The sequence below is a fragment of the Aedes aegypti genome, chromosome 3 (genome assembly GCF_002204515.2).
Source record: "Aedes aegypti strain LVP_AGWG chromosome 3, AaegL5.0 Primary Assembly, whole genome shotgun sequence".
NCBI lineage: Eukaryota > Metazoa > Arthropoda > Insecta > Diptera > Culicidae > Aedes > Aedes aegypti.
Window position 1 is genome coordinate 8,565,604 of NC_035109.1, and position 15,931 is coordinate 8,581,534.

Sequence of the window (15,931 nt, forward strand, 5' to 3'; positions counted from 1 at the left end):
CAGACCTTATAACCTCGAATTCTTTTACACTTCGTCAAATATGCTACATTACCTTGTATGTGCGGGATATGAATGAATACTCCTACCTTAATGCGATCTACTCGGAGAAATTCGGCTTCACAAATCCTCCCACTAGGGTAAGTTTTTTGTGGAAGGATCCCCACAAACGTTCCACTTATTCGAATATTTCTACCCATTTTGCAGGTTTGCGTAGAATGTCCTCTTCCCGAAAATTGTCACGTCGTACTAGAAGCTGTCGCGTTCAATTCTGAAAAATCTAGTAAGTATTCCAAGCTAGGTATGGATTGTTAACCGTTTACTCAATTTTACATTACTATCTCTCTGCAGTATCTGAGCTGGAACATAAAAGACACACGATGCATGTACAAGGTATCTCGCACTGGGCTCCCGCCAACATTGGCACGTACAGTCAATCGACAAAGGTAAAGCGCGATCTCTTCGCTTCTTTCGCAAAACGATTCACTCTGAGTTTGTCATTTGTCCACAGGTGGGTCACATAACCTATATATCGGGGCAGATTGCGCTCGTGCCGGGTAGTATGACCATCGTCGAGGGAGGAATCAAGCAGCAATGCAAGCTGACGCTACGACACGTTAGTCGGATAGCTAAAGCTATGCACGCCCAGGGTCAGCTGCGGGATGTCGTTCAGGTAAGGCTTCACCGATTCGTAGTTCATAGTATCAGTTGAAGGAGTATTTATATTTTTAGGGAATATGTTTTGTAACTCATCCGAGCTACATCTACGAAGCCCGGCGGCAGTGGGAACGGCGGACGGCGAACGCAATCATGGATTACATTGTAGTACCGGCATTACCTCGTGGAGCTCTTGTTGAATGGCAGGTCTGGGCTCATACGCACAACGATAAGTTTGATTGTGAGTATTTGTTCCTGGGATTTGTAATAATAGATTTGGTTCAGAACTCAACAGTTAACAGTTAACTTTTAAGTTCGAGATAAAACTACTGGCTCGATTGCTTCCTAGCTTTCCTGCATTGTGTAGCTAGTCAAAATATGCAGGGATAACCTCGATAGAATAGCATGTAGTGATCGATAGGTGGAAGCAGTACCACGAAAAACACTTGAATGGTGTCCGTGAAAGTAGTCATTCGTCTATCTACACTTGTTGGTACCGTGAAGGCCCCATATTCTGCGCACTTAACATGTTTTAGAATTCATTTAACTGTAAAAAAGTCAAATCTCACCCAAATTGGTTGAAATTTTGAGGATAAATGCTGAAACGTTTTGAGAATGTGGGAAAAATAAAATTTTTTTGTAAACTTTAATGTTTTTTCATACATTATTGAAAAAGTTAAAACATTACAACGTTCCTTACTCTGCGCACTTTTTTTACAAAGTTCCTTATTCTGCGCACTCGGGTTCCTAACTCTGCGCACCCAGAAAAACATCTATACGTAATTTTATTTATTTTTTTAATCGTTTCCAGTATTATAAATGAGAATAACAATATTTCATAGTAACTTCAATTACATAGGCAAACTCCAATCCGCTTTAGGCTACTTTAGACAAGTTTCTTTTTCTGCTTGCCGGTTGCTCCGACGCCTCTTTTCTTCGCCGATTCTTGCTTTTTCTTGCGATTCTCAGATTTTATTTGCAGCTTCTGCTTTGCTGCCGACTTTTTTTCTTCACGGACGATTTTTTTTTGTAGTTTTTCTTGCTCTTGATTATATTTTTCAGCTTCCATATCTTTCAGATATGCTTTAAATGCTTCACTGGTTGCCACAGCAGGGGGACGTGGTCGATACTTTCTTGTTTGACCCGTTTTTCGGGCAGCACCGAGTGGCGTTTGAAATGCTCTATCGAAAACATCATCTTTGATGCTGTGCTCTGACCCTGCATTGGGAGCGATGTGAGGTATACCGAAGGACATTGTATTGGGAAAGCTTCCTAGCGTTACGTCAGCTAGTAACTTTTGATTTCCATCTGAATTTAGCACAGGACCTCCATTGATTGCTGGTTTAACGGGAAGTTGTTCAACAGGATGATCGTCTGAAATTTGTGAATGTTTGAACACTTTATTATTTCAAAAAACAAATTACTAATACTAATACTACCGATGCATTCCTCGGGAGACAACGCTTTTTTCAGTAGAGCCTTGCTTTGGTTGTCACTAACCATTTCCTGTGGGGATGTCTTCTGTTCGTCAGTGGTTCGATATTGATACTTTTTAATAAATTCTGTTCTTTCAGCTGAAAACAATAAAGAAAATATAGTAAATCAAATCATAATTTATAAAAATATAAAAAATACCTTCTAGCTCAGATTCATTAAATCCACAGAACGAGTTCTCTTCGGATGAACTAGTTGTGTCAAATTGCAGTAATTTTTCAGCAACGACATCTCTTTTAACGCGTTTCCACACGTGAAACAAACTAGCGTCTTCAACTTGTCCCGGCCATGTGATCTTATTTTGATTTTGCTCAAAAGCCTTCAACTGTCGCAAAGTAAGATGGGACTCAAGCCCTTGCAGAATAACAGTGGCACTAGGAACCGGCGAAGTTTCGGTTGTTTCCTGATTTGTGGTGTTTGAATGGGTTTGGTTTTCTGCATTTAAAAGCATGGCATAATCGACAGCGTCCGGATTCCAGGGCGACAATCCACATTTACGAAAACCGTTCACGAGGGTGTTTGCCATATTTGGAATATCATCAACAGCCTGTTTCAAAAGCGGTGCGAACTCATGTCGCTTTATGGGTTCGCCGGCATGGAAAATGCGCCACTCTATTAGATGTTTATTCCATTGCACTTTTAATCCCATGAAAAACGCCACATCTAACGGCTGCAGCACATGTGTAGAATTTGGGAATAAACAAATCAGGACAATATTCTTAGCTTGGCAAAATTCTGTTGTTTGCAGTGATACATGCGACTTGTGACCGTCGACGAAGAGCAGAATGGGCTGAGGAATATTACTCTTGACAATCCATGGATAAAATACGTTCTTCAAGTAGTAATAGAATGTTTCTTGATTCATCCATCCTGACGCATTTTTACCTATAGCCCATCCATTTGGTGCACTGTTAATGATATCTGCAGGGAGCCTCTGCTTGTACGGGAACAAAACTAAAGGCGGTGCCAACGTTCCGGCCGCATTTGCCGAAAATAGTACGGTGTAGCACTCTTTCTCTGAGTTTGCGTTGGCCGTGTGGACATATTTCTGTCCTGTTTCCGCCAATACTTTCTCTTTTGTGGGTACCAAACGTATAGATGATTCATCCATGTTGAAGATGCGTTGTTGGTTTTGCCAAACATCCTGCAATCCCTCCTGATTAATAAAATTATCAATTTCACGAAACCATTCGCGAATTTTGTTCTCAGTGACACATGTTCGCTGTTTAGACAAGGCACTGGGAATTCTTTGAGAAATATTCGGATGTCGTCCCAGAAAATGTTTCAGCCACTTCTTCCCAGGAGCTTTGTCGCGGAAAGGGTTGTTGGATTTTCGAGTATTATTAAGATAATGTCCCACTGATGTTTTTAGCCGCAGTGAATCTACTGGAAATCCAACTTTTCCGGAGTGAATTATCCATCGAACTATACGGTCCTCCTCTTCCTTTGTTAGGACTGTCGGTTTGCCTTGTTTACAAGATGTAGAACCGCGGGCCAGCACAGCTCTCAGCGTACTTTCCGGAATATGCTGTAACTTCGATGCTCGTCGAATAGAAATACCTCTTCTTATCATTGAAAGAGCCGATTGAACTTGCTGCGGGGTATACATCATGTTTTTTCGTCCGGAACCCATGTCATCAACCTGTGCGCAAAGTTAAGAACATACTGTCAAAACGAGTGCCATATTCCGCGCAAAAAAAATGCTTTTTTTTTCTAGTAGAAACACTAGATATGAATCAAAATCCACCGTAATGATGAAGAAAATACTTACTTTTAACGATCACCACACATTGAATGAAGAAAATCACCTTTTTTCGCACGAAAATCACTAAATTTTTCCTAGCAGCTTCTTAACGATTGTGCTAAGGGAAGCCATTTTTTGACGTTTACAATGTTTTTGTTTCAATGTTTATTTATTTTATCGTCGATGGTTGCGTTTATGTTACTTCGAATTTATGTATGTTGCAGATTATAAATATAGCGTGTTTTGAGCTTAAAATATGAATGATTAACATGATGGAAATGTTTAAAATAATGATTTTGTTGAAAAGTGCGCAGAGTTAAGAGCCGCGCAGAGTAAGGCGCCCTCACGGTAGTCTGAACACTGTCTCAGATCATCTTCCTCCGTTTATCATCATTTTGTACATACATCGTGAGAACGGCTGCTTGGTGGTGGATTAAATCTGTCTTTCAGATCCTAACGCACCATTTGTTCATCGATTTTAGAGCAGCATACGATTTCGAAGTGGTAGTGATGGGTGATATGTAGAGGCGCGTGATCGGGTGGTGGCCGATCAATGAGAGAATGTGCAAGTTGAGGCTCAAAGGCCGGTTCTTCAACTTCAGCATAATAAACGTGCACAGCACTCACTCCGGAAGCACTGTTGATGATAAAGACGCCTTTTACGCGCAGCACGAACGCGAGTACGACAGCTGCCCAAGCCACGACGTCAAAATCATCGTCTAAACGCTCAGGTTAGCCAGGAGAAGGAACTTAGACCGACTATTGGAAAGTTCAGCGCCTACCGGTTAATGAACGAAAACGGCTTACGACTACCTAAATGATTTCGCCGCCTCCAAGAATATGGCCATTCGAAGCACCTACTTGCAGCACAGCCTTCCATACCGATACACCTGGAGATCACCACAGCAGACAGAATCACAAATCGACCTCGTTCTGATTGGTGGGCGGCAATTCTCCGACATAATCGACATGAGGACCTATCGTGACGCGAACATCGACTCTGACCATTATCTGGTGATTGTTAACCTGCGCCTAAAACGCTCCGTCGTCAACAACGTACGGTAACGACGGCTGTCCCGGTACGACCAAGAGCAGCTTAAGCAACCGGATGTCGCTGCTGCATACTTGCAGCACCTCGAGGCCGCATTACCGGAAGAGGGTGAGCTGGATGAAGCCCCTCTTGAGGACAGCTATGCAGCTATGAGCAGTGTTGATAGACTCACACTCAAAATCTCAACCAATACGCTCTTCCGTGAGAGCAAACTCATTAGAGATCTGCTTCGCAAATCTCACGCTTGAGATTTTGATGCAAAATCAACTCAATCAACTCAAACCGTAAAAAATGATTCAGTCGCAAAACCCGGCAAAAACTCATGAAATCCGAATGTTGTTGTTTACGTTAGAAAGGATTAACATAATTTTACCAGACTAACAAGAAATTATTGCCGTTTGTGAGTAAACTGTGGAAATATGAGACAATGAGTTAAAAAGGTGAGCCAACTCATCCATGATTTTTTGTCTGCTGAGTTGCATGATTGACAACTCACGCATGAAAAAATCTCAAGCGTGAGTTGTGAGAAATTGAGTTTTTCACAACACTGGCTATGAGAAACGTCGGGTACGCTGGACGAAGTCGACAGAACGATTGGTTCGACGAAGAATGTAGGTAGATTCCGAAGGAGAAGAATGTAGTGCGAGCGGTCATGCTGCAGCAAGGGACCGGACAGAATGTGGAACGTTATAGACGGAAACGGCAACAGCAGACACGTCTCTTTCGAGAGAAAAAAACGTCGCCTGGAGGAGACGGAGTGCTATGAAATGGAACAACTATGCCGGTCTCAAGAAACACGTTTAAAACAGTTTTATCAGAAGCTCAACGCATCCCGCAATGCCTTTGTGCCGTGAGTTGAGATGTGCTGGAATAAGGATGGGAGCATTTTGACGGACGAGCGTGAGGTGATCGAAAGGTGGAAGCAGCACTTCGACGAACACCTGAATGGCGCTGAGAGCACAGGCAATGAAGGACGGGTATCAGGTATCAGAAGGCCGGCTCCAAAGGCACATTCCCCACCAGTTTTGTGCCATCGCCATATTTGAGCCTATTTCATCATCTACCTGATGGGAGAGAAAAGGAAAGGGAAAGATGGGAGGAAATAGGAGTGGGGTTCCTTGACGAGGGAAGATCGCATAAGCGAAATGAGAGCATGTAGCTCCATACCACAATGGGTTCGAACAACGCCCTAAAAATGGGGCTGTAAAACGCATGAGCGTAAAGCGGGCTAAGAATAACATAATGTCCTGAAGATTTAGGCTTCTAAATTCAGTTTCACTTAATAAGTGTTTACCAAGTAATTGGAATCGCATTTGCGCAAAAACTGGACAGTTATATATCAGGTGATATGAAGTTCCATAATCGGAATCACAACTATCACACACAAATGAGTCAGCACGCTGAATATTTGCCATGTGATAGTTGAGTTGGCAGTGGCCTGTCAACGCTCAGACCAAGGGACTGCAATTCTGCTTTGACAGATTTGTTAAATACTTCGCCACCCTTTGAGATAGCTCAGTAATGTACAATTTTGTTTGACGACATGACTCCAAACTATTCCAATATTGCTTGTGCTGAGTTGCCGCCCAAGAGTTTATCTGAAGTTTCACCCAGCACTTCGAAATTGGAATAGCCGGCTAAGGGCTAATGAAGTCATGCAATGCTCCATCGCGAGCTAGCTCATCAGCCAATTCATTTCCAGCGATGGAAGAATGGCCAGGTACCCATAGAATCCATGGAATTTGGTTACAATCAATTCCCAGTTTATGGAGTATAACAAATGCAAAGTCTGCGAATTTACATTCGTATGTTCATATAGAGATGTAGCGATGATCAGATAACAATTCATCATTTGATACATGCCAATACATGCCAATTTGTCAACTCGTGAATGATTCTGTTCGAGCAGAGCATTATGTCTAACACTTCTTCTCTAGCAGATACCATGAAGGTTGGGCGATTTTTTATAATAAGCAATCCAAGATTTGAAATACTTAAGCATTCCATCAGACTGGAGCTTCTCAAATTGATATCTAAGCTGCTCCAGATGATGTGATGAGTATCAGCATCACTGCCCACAAAAAGCAGAACGCCTTTTTTTGGGAGTAAACTCGTTTGGAATCATCCATTGGGATGGTTCATCATGTGGTAAATACACCACAAAACGAAAGACGTATTTCCTATTGAGGTCACCAACAGAAATATCAATTGTGACAGCACATACATCTCTGTTTGTTAACTCAGAAATGAGTGTAGCAACGTCAGCGCTATTTACGAGCACTCATGCACGAGGTATGGCACGCGAGTTTGTCATTTCATGTTTCTGAAAGTAGCAAAAACTGGGTCCACTAGGTTACCTAGATAAAAGTTCACAAAAGTAAGGTTTTTGAACTAGCGCTATTTGAGCTGTACCATTTACATGAGTCTACAAAGATTGATCGTTGCTGATATTTTATGCTGAAGATTGGTCTAACTAAGCTATCCTAACCGTAGCCACTACTTAAACTAGGCAGCATTAAGCTTTTCGCAGTTTCAGAACGAAAAAGACCAGCTGCGAAAAAAACAGATCGGTATCTCTTAAATTTCGCCATAGGCGAAAAGCACAGAATACACTGTGCAAAACGCATAATGCGGAACCATAAAGGTGAAAATTTAAACTAAAGTACAACGTATCAATAATCCCACCCTGATTTTGCCTCAGGCTTAAGTCTGAAGAAGGGCAGCCGATTATCTCGGAGAAACACAAGGTCATCTGCACCATTGCTCCGGGTAGCACAGGAAGGGCATAATACTGTAGAAGGCGCCCTGGTACTCCACAGCACTATGGGCGGTTTCCATACAGACTGGCGGCCAAAAATATGTTTTCCATCTCATGTCGTATTTATGAGTTTTATGATACAAATTTGATGTTTTATTTTCAAAAACAAGTTTTCGAGACTAACTTTTGAATAGGGCCTGTAGCGAAATATTAAACTTTGTTACTTATTATGTATATAAGCCATTTATGCGATTAACATTGTGCAAACCATTATAAATATTAAAACTTATATAGAAATGATGATATAAATGATTTAGCGAAATTCAGTTATTTTCTAAATTAGTTTTTAGCTGTTTTCAATATAAAATGGTTAAAAATATTGAAAAAATTCAAAAAGCCTTATATTAAAAAAGTGCAAATTTGTGTAGCTAAATTCTTCATGATCGTTTAGTTTACATCTCAAAGTACCCTTGAAACTGAGTTTAAGCCTGGGACAACTTGGGACAAAAAAGTACTCGATGTGTTAACAATAAGCTTATACGATTTTTTTAACGCTTTATAAAAAAAAACATCATAAAAGCCACTATTTTGAAGCTTCTTTTTTATTTTTTTTTATTGTTTCTAGGAAGCCTTTTTTGTAAGCTTTTAAATGGTGTAAAAACATTTTACGCAAGTATTAAAGAAAAAAAGTTATATTCATTTGAATAAACCATAGTTTTTGTTAATAACAACAAGTTTTTCTCCATAGGCTCAACTTTGGCACCTCATATCTGAGTGTGCAATGCAAATCATGCTCTAATATTTTGGGGATTTCTTAGCAGACATGTTTACTATGAAATGGCGAACAAGAATTAAAATTTGGGGCACATCACTTTTTTGATTATTGGCCACCTGATAAGCCATAGTGCACAGGATCCGTTTGAAGTTAGGTTTTATTTAGAACCCCCTAACCATTCATTCTTAGGTACGGTAAGCTCAAAGCCGCATGAATTAGAGGTCACCTGTGAGGTGGACTTTTACCACCGGAACAGGCAGTCCGTAGTGTTAATTCTTAGCCAATTGAAACAACCGCTACCGACACTACACGGCTATCTAGGCTGATCGGGAAAAGGAAGTTAACATTGGTGATTAACTCCTGATGTGCCCAAACAGCCCAAATAGACGGAAACGGCAACAGCAGACACGTCTCTTTCGGGATAAAAAACGTCGCCTGGAGGAGACGGAGTGCTATGAAATGGAACAACTATGCCGGTCTCAAGAAACACGTTAAAACAGTTTTATCAGAAGCTCAACGCATCCCGCAATGGCTTTGTGCCGCGAGTTGAGATGTGCTGGGATAAGGATGGGAGCATTTTGACGGACGAGCGTGAGGTGATCGAAAGGTGGAAGCAGCACTTCGACGAACACCTGAATGGCACTGAGAGCACAGGCAATGAAGGACGGGACAACGGAGGAAATGCCTTTGTCGGTACTGCGGGCGATGAAAATCAACCAGCCTCCACTTCGAAGGAAGTTAAGGATGTCATTCACCAGCTCAAGAACAATAAAGCTGCTGGTAAGGGTGGTATCAGAGCTGAACTCGTAAAGATGGGCCCGGAAAGGCTGGCCATTTGTCTGCAACGGCTGATAGGGAAACAGAACAGCTATCGGTGGTGTAGAAGGAAAGGGATATATGCCGTATCTACAAAACACAACCTGGACACACAACTTTGAAACCAAATCGACCATTGTAGTACCTTGTACCTTTGAATGTCGCCCTAAACGCTTATCTTCGACAGCTACGCGTATTTCGTCTACCACTTGCAGTCTTTTTCAGTGCCAGTTGCTTGTATCCACTCATTTGATACGAGTAACTGATACTGAAGAAGACTGCAAGTGGTAGTAGAAATACGCGTATCTGTCAAAGATAAGCATTAATTGTGGATTTAAAAGGTACAAGTTACTCCAATCTACTTTTAAGTTTCTCTATTGAGATTCTACTCAGAGGATTCGAATACATTGAAAAGAGCAAATCGACCATGTTCTGGTATACGGTCGACATTTTTCCGATGCCATCTATGTTAGAACTTTCATGGGTCCTAATATCGACTCAGACCGCTATCTCGTTGTAAGCAAAATTCGAGCGCGTTCTAGAAATCGACAATCGTTGCGTTTCAATATCCTACGCCTGTCAGCAGATGGTGTAGCAGCGCACTACTATCAAAAGCTCGACGAGCGGATTAGCGAAATCAACGAGAGCATCAGCCTCAGTGATCTGTGGGAGTCAGTCCACGGAGCAGTGTGCACAGTAGCGCGAGAAGTGGTTGGTACTGCTCAACGAAGACCAAGGAACAGTTGGTTTGACGAGGAGTGCCAGAGAATGGCGAACAAGAAAAACGTGGTAAGAAGCCGGATGCTGGTGTCTGGTAGCCGCCAGAGCAGAGAGCGGTACAGGGAAGCAAGGGCAGCCGAGAAACGGATTCATCGCAGAAAGAACAGAAAGAAAAAGGAGCATGAAGATGCAGTAATTGTTCAGGCGCAAGAAGCTATGGAACAGAACGACATGCGACGGTTCTACGAATTTGTCAATGGTGTGCAGAGAATTCGCCACCACGAAGGAAACTTATTTATTTATTTATTTATTTTAAACTTCAATTTTGAAAGAGGGAAAAACCCCTTTGAGTGATTTCACTTCGGAATCTTTCTCAAAAAGGCACAAAACCTCTTTATCTTTTCTAAAATCATTACAAAAAGAAAACTTAAGAACTAAAGGCTCATCCGGAATTGATCCACATCGGAGCCGTCGTAATCATCATGAGGGACCTTTTGTATCCAAGTGACTGGAACTGAAACAACTAAAATCTCCGAAGAAAAACAAATTATACGGAAGGTCCACTATCTAAAAATATATAAAAACGTATCAACTAAAATAAGAAATCTCATTAAAATACCCATATAATTTTTTTAAAATATTCAAATTTTAACACGCCAGAATATCTCGGATAGAATTTGGTATATTGTAACCCAATTTTGTAATTTTTTTTTTCAAAAATAGCCTCTCTTGGCAAATTAAAACGAGTGCAATTAAATACAATATGATCTATATCTTCATATGACTCACCGCATTCACAAAGATTTGAGTCTTTGATATTTATGCGATATAAATGACTGTTGCATATATAATGATTAGACATAAGTCTAGAATAGAAACAAATAAAATTACGTACAAGTGTTAATTGATCAAACCAAGGCAAACACTTTACCTTTGGACAAATAGAATAACAATAACGCCCTTTATCACTTGCATTCCAAGTATTTTGCCAATTGTCCATAGAATGTTGTTTCAATTCAGAAAAGTATTCGGATGGATAAATTACACGATTATAAATTACACCACGAGAAACACCTAATTTTGCTAAAGAATCAGCTTGTTCATTACCGTAAATATTACAATGTGCTGAAACCCAAACAAATTTTATGATAAATCCTCTGCAAAACAATTAATTTAATATTTCTTTAATAGATAAAATAATATTACTTGTTTTAAAATTAAAATTGATAGTATTCAAAGCATGAAGACTACTAAAACTATCAGAGCACACCATATAAATGTTTGGGGCACAATTTTTGAGCAAGCAACAAGCAAAATGAAGAGCTGTTAACTCAGCTATGTAAATGGAACAAGGAGTTTCTAATTTGAAAAAAATGTGCTATATAAAAGTTAAATACTCCAAAACCTGCTACATTATTTATCAAAGATCCATCTGTAAAATAAATTTGTTTGGGTTCAACCCCAATAAATTTACGCTGAAATAATAAATTAGCAAAAGAAGCACGAGCATTTGAATGAATATTTTTCAATTCTTCATGTAAGGTAAAATCAATATGAGGTCGAAAAGAGTGAACATTCATGCTGTATTCATGAAAACCAGGAGTTGTATCTAACATGACATTATGAGCAGAACAATAAATAAATGAGCTCAATATTTTACTGGAAGGATAAATTCCATACAAAGATTTCAATATATTTATTATTGGATGATTATTTGAAAAACATTGAAATAAAAATTTACAATTTAATTCATCAAAACGAATTCGGAGAGGAGTAATACCAGCTAAAACTTCAACAGATTTAGTATGGGTTGAATTCATTAATTTCAAACAAATTCTTAAACAACGAAATTGATTTTTTTTTCCAATTTAGAAAAATGTGATTAAACAGCACTACCAAAAAAAAAACAACCATACTCCATTACAGAACTAATAGTTGTTTTATAAAGTGTAATTAAATCACTGGGATGAGCTCCCCACCAAGTACCAGTGATCGTTCGAAGAAAATTAATTCTCTTGGAACAAACGGTTTGAATATATTGAATATGATTATTCCATGTTAATTTAGGATCAAACCATATTCCTAAATATTTATATTCAAAAACTTGATCAATATGGTGATTATTTAAATACAAGTCAATACCAATTGGAGAGTGCTTTCGAGAAAAAATAATAAATTTAGTTTTTTTGCAACGTGCCAGATGCCAGATCCATTTTTTCAATAGAAAATTCAGTACAAAGATTAGGGAAATAATTATATGATGAAGAATTTTCATATTTTATATCTAATGGTGTAAAATCAGGACATATTTTAGAAGCAAATTGATCAATCCAATCTTCCGAGTATTCCAAAACTGGTATATTAGAAACATTATAATTTCTCATATTACGAGCAACAGTCCACAATTTTAATAAAGATGTATCAGAATCAAGATTTTCAATAAAATTTCTCCAATAGTTCCTTTTCTTAAATTTTGTAACTCTGGTAAACTGAGCTTCTGTTTTACAATACAAAATATAATGCTCCCTAGATCCTGAACGCCTGAATAATTTAAAAGCATTAGATTTACTTTTCAAAGCAATGGTGCAATCCTTATCCCACCAAAATGAAGAGTGTTTTTTCTTAGATGAAGATTGCATTATTTTTTTGGTTTGTGATTTTTTTAAACATTCAACTAATAATTTTGAAAAATTATCATAATTTTCAATTGTGGAAAGTGAATTATCAAAATTTAGTAATGCAAGGGAAACTAAATCAGAAAATTTAATCCAATCTACATTTTTTGTCAAATCAGGAACACAAGGTTCTTGAATATTTTGATTAAAATTAGGATTATAAATACAAATCAATATAGGAAGATGATCACTTCCATTTGCATCTTCAATAGTTTCCCAAGAAGAATTCATGGATAAACAATTGGAACAAATAGATAAATCAATACAAGAATGACGACCAGGAGGTACAATAATCCTGGTGAAAGAACCATCATTAAGAATATTTAAATTTAAGTCATCAATTACATCCATAATAAGTGAACCCCTACCATCAGTTTTATGGCTACCCCAAGCCAAGTTATGAGCATTTAAATCGCCTAGTATATAAAAAGGGAATGGCATATTATTCAAAATTGTTTTAAACTCCAATAAAGAAAATTTAGTTTGGGGAGGAATATATATGCAAATGATTGAAAATTCCAAACCATTATGTTTAATAGAAATAGCTAAATATTCAATTTCTGAATCTATTGTAAAATCCAAATATTTGAACTCAATATTTTCCCGAATCCCAATAAGCACACCACCATATGCAGTGTTGCGATCTTTCCGGATAATGTTGAAAGATGGAATTCGAAACGATTTAGTTTCCTCTAACCACGTTTCATTTAAACAAAATATATCTACATCACAATTAACAACTAACGCTTTTAATCTATCAATTTTGGGAATTATGCTTCGACAGTTCCACTGCAAAATGTTTAAGTTATAATTTTTGGATGAAGCCATTACGAAGAAAATAAAGAGCAAATGAGGGGTCCAATTCAATTCAATTTTTCAAAAATGGAGGCCAAAAAAGGTAAAATTATCTTAATTATTTTTTTTCCAAAACTCATTCAAACCTAGAAACTCAATCAATTCTTCCAAAATATGTAAAATAGAATTATCTTCACCTGAATTATCAGTTTTTTGAAAAGTAGAATTAGAATTGATATTCTTTTCATTAGTGTTCTCTTCAGAATAAGTCATATTTTTCTGAAAACCAGGAATAACTCGAGAAGTAGGAGAGCTAAGAGGAGGAAAATTGGTATCAAATGATGTTGATGGTTGAGGATTTGTAAAATGATAATTTTTTATAATTGATTTTATAATTCTTTTTCTTTTATTGGGAGGTTTATATACAAAATGTTCATGATCATCATTTGATACCTCATTATCAACATTCTGTGAAAGAGGAGCAAAAATATTCGTTGAGAGTAAATCAGAAATTGTTTTAGTTACTTCAGAGTATGATAATTTGCTTCTATTTTTAATTTAATGATTTGATTGTGTTTGGTGTGCAATATAAACGGAACATTCTTTTAAGAAATTATGTTTTTTACCACAATAAATACAAATATCTGAAGATTTGTTACAATCAACAGATGAATGACCTTCACCACATTTAGAACATTTTAGTTTGTTCGAACAAAATTGCGATGTATGACCGAAAAGAAGGCAACGATTGCAATGCATAATCTTCGGATAATAAAGTCTAACTTGAAAAATAACATTGTCTATATCTACATAATCTGGTAGAACAGACCCATTTTTACATTTTTTATGCAATTGGAATGCATGTATGATGATTTTTTATCAGAAAATGTTAATTTCGATAATCGCATGCAATCTAAAATTTTCACAGGTGGAATAGCTTTATTTTTAAATTTGCCAGAACCAAAATTAATAATATCATTACAATCCAAATCTTCATCATAAATGATCCCGTTAATTTCACACGAGTCGCAAGGTGCGTAAACTCGATATGAATTACAAAATAGTTTAGATTCTAGTAATGAATTTGCATCATCACGAGATCCGAAAATAACCCTCAATTTGTCAAGTGAAATTTTTTTAATTTCCTTGACGGATTTATACAATTTATAAACTTCCGAAGATATTAAAAGGACATTTATAGGTTTTTCCTTTTTGCGAAAATAAACAACAAAAGGAACTAAAAAACTGGAGGGATAAGTTTTAATACGAAAACGTTTGGTAGAAGATAATACACTATTTTCACCGGATGTCCCATCCCCGTCAGTCTCCATAATGGAAAATTGACGGGATAATTATAAAAAATAAACAAATATAATAATAATATTGATAATGTATACCAGTAGTAATAATTAGAATAATAAAATAAATAAAATTATACTTAAGGAACTTCAATCTGATACAACGACTTGAGATCGTCGATGACAATCAAGTATTTTCACCAGCACAAAAATTAACTTGATTAGTTGAAGCTTGATTTTTTTTAGTTTGTTTCTATTTCATCAAATCCTTAACGTTATCAGCTTGTTCGAGTTTCTTCCTTCAAATTCTAATTCACACCACCGGGCCGTATGCAGGCCGTCTAAGCCAAACAGCTTTTTTCCACAAGCACCAAACTTGATGTCTAGTCAGTGCAGCTCGTCTTTTGCAAATCTTCGATGATTCAGATCGTTAAATGTCCACCTTCGAAACCAATTGCTTGGAAATGAAATCCACCTGAAAAATGGAAAAAAAATGACAAGCGCAGAAAAAATACCGGCAACCCGGTCAAGGCCTACTTACCAAAGATGACGAAGGAAACTTGCTGATGGATAAAACAATTGGTGGCCGGTAGGTGGAAAGAGTACTTTGAGTCATTGTTGAATGGAGGTAACGGAGGTGGATCTGGTAGCAGAATACAAATCGATGACGATAGACAGGCTGTGGAACCTCCAACGCTAGATGAGGTAAAGAAGAACAGACAGGCTGCTGGTAAGGACGAGCTACCGGCCGTCAAACACGGAAGTGAGCAGCTGCTCCTTCACCGTATCATTTCGAGAATATGGGAGGAAGAACAAATGCCTACGAGTTAGATGGTCTCATTTGGTATTTGTGCAAGGAAGTGCAACGATTGGAGTGCGCCAATTACCGAGGGTTAACACTTCTGAATTCGGCGTACAAAATCATGTCTGGGATTCTCTTCAACAGATTGAGACCGCATGAGGAGTCCTTTGTCGGCTGATTAGACTGATTCGTGGTGGACGAGGTTTTGTCATCGTTCGTAACCTTAGATGGATTGAAACAGGGTGACGCTTTTTCTAACTTGCTGTTTAGCATAGTGCTCGAATGTGCTATCAGGACAGCCGGTGTGCAGAGAAGCGGTATCATTATCACACGTTCTCATATGCTCCTT

General features: G+C 38.1%; 1 protein-coding gene across 5 annotated transcripts in view; it reads left to right on the plus strand.

Moving 5' to 3' along the window:
* LOC5571896 overlaps positions 1–15,931 on the plus strand; it is a 58,520-nt gene that overhangs the window by 36,130 nt on the left and 6,459 nt on the right. For all 5 annotated transcript variants that reach the window (XM_021855396.1, XM_021855394.1, XM_021855397.1 and 2 more), the window contains 5 exons: positions 4–137; positions 205–280; positions 349–443; positions 509–670; positions 730–895. In XM_021855396.1, coding sequence (XP_021711088.1) covers positions 4–137; positions 205–280; positions 349–443; positions 509–670; positions 730–895 — 633 coding nt within the window. The remainder of the gene's footprint in view (positions 1–3; positions 138–204; positions 281–348; positions 444–508; positions 671–729; positions 896–15,931) is intronic.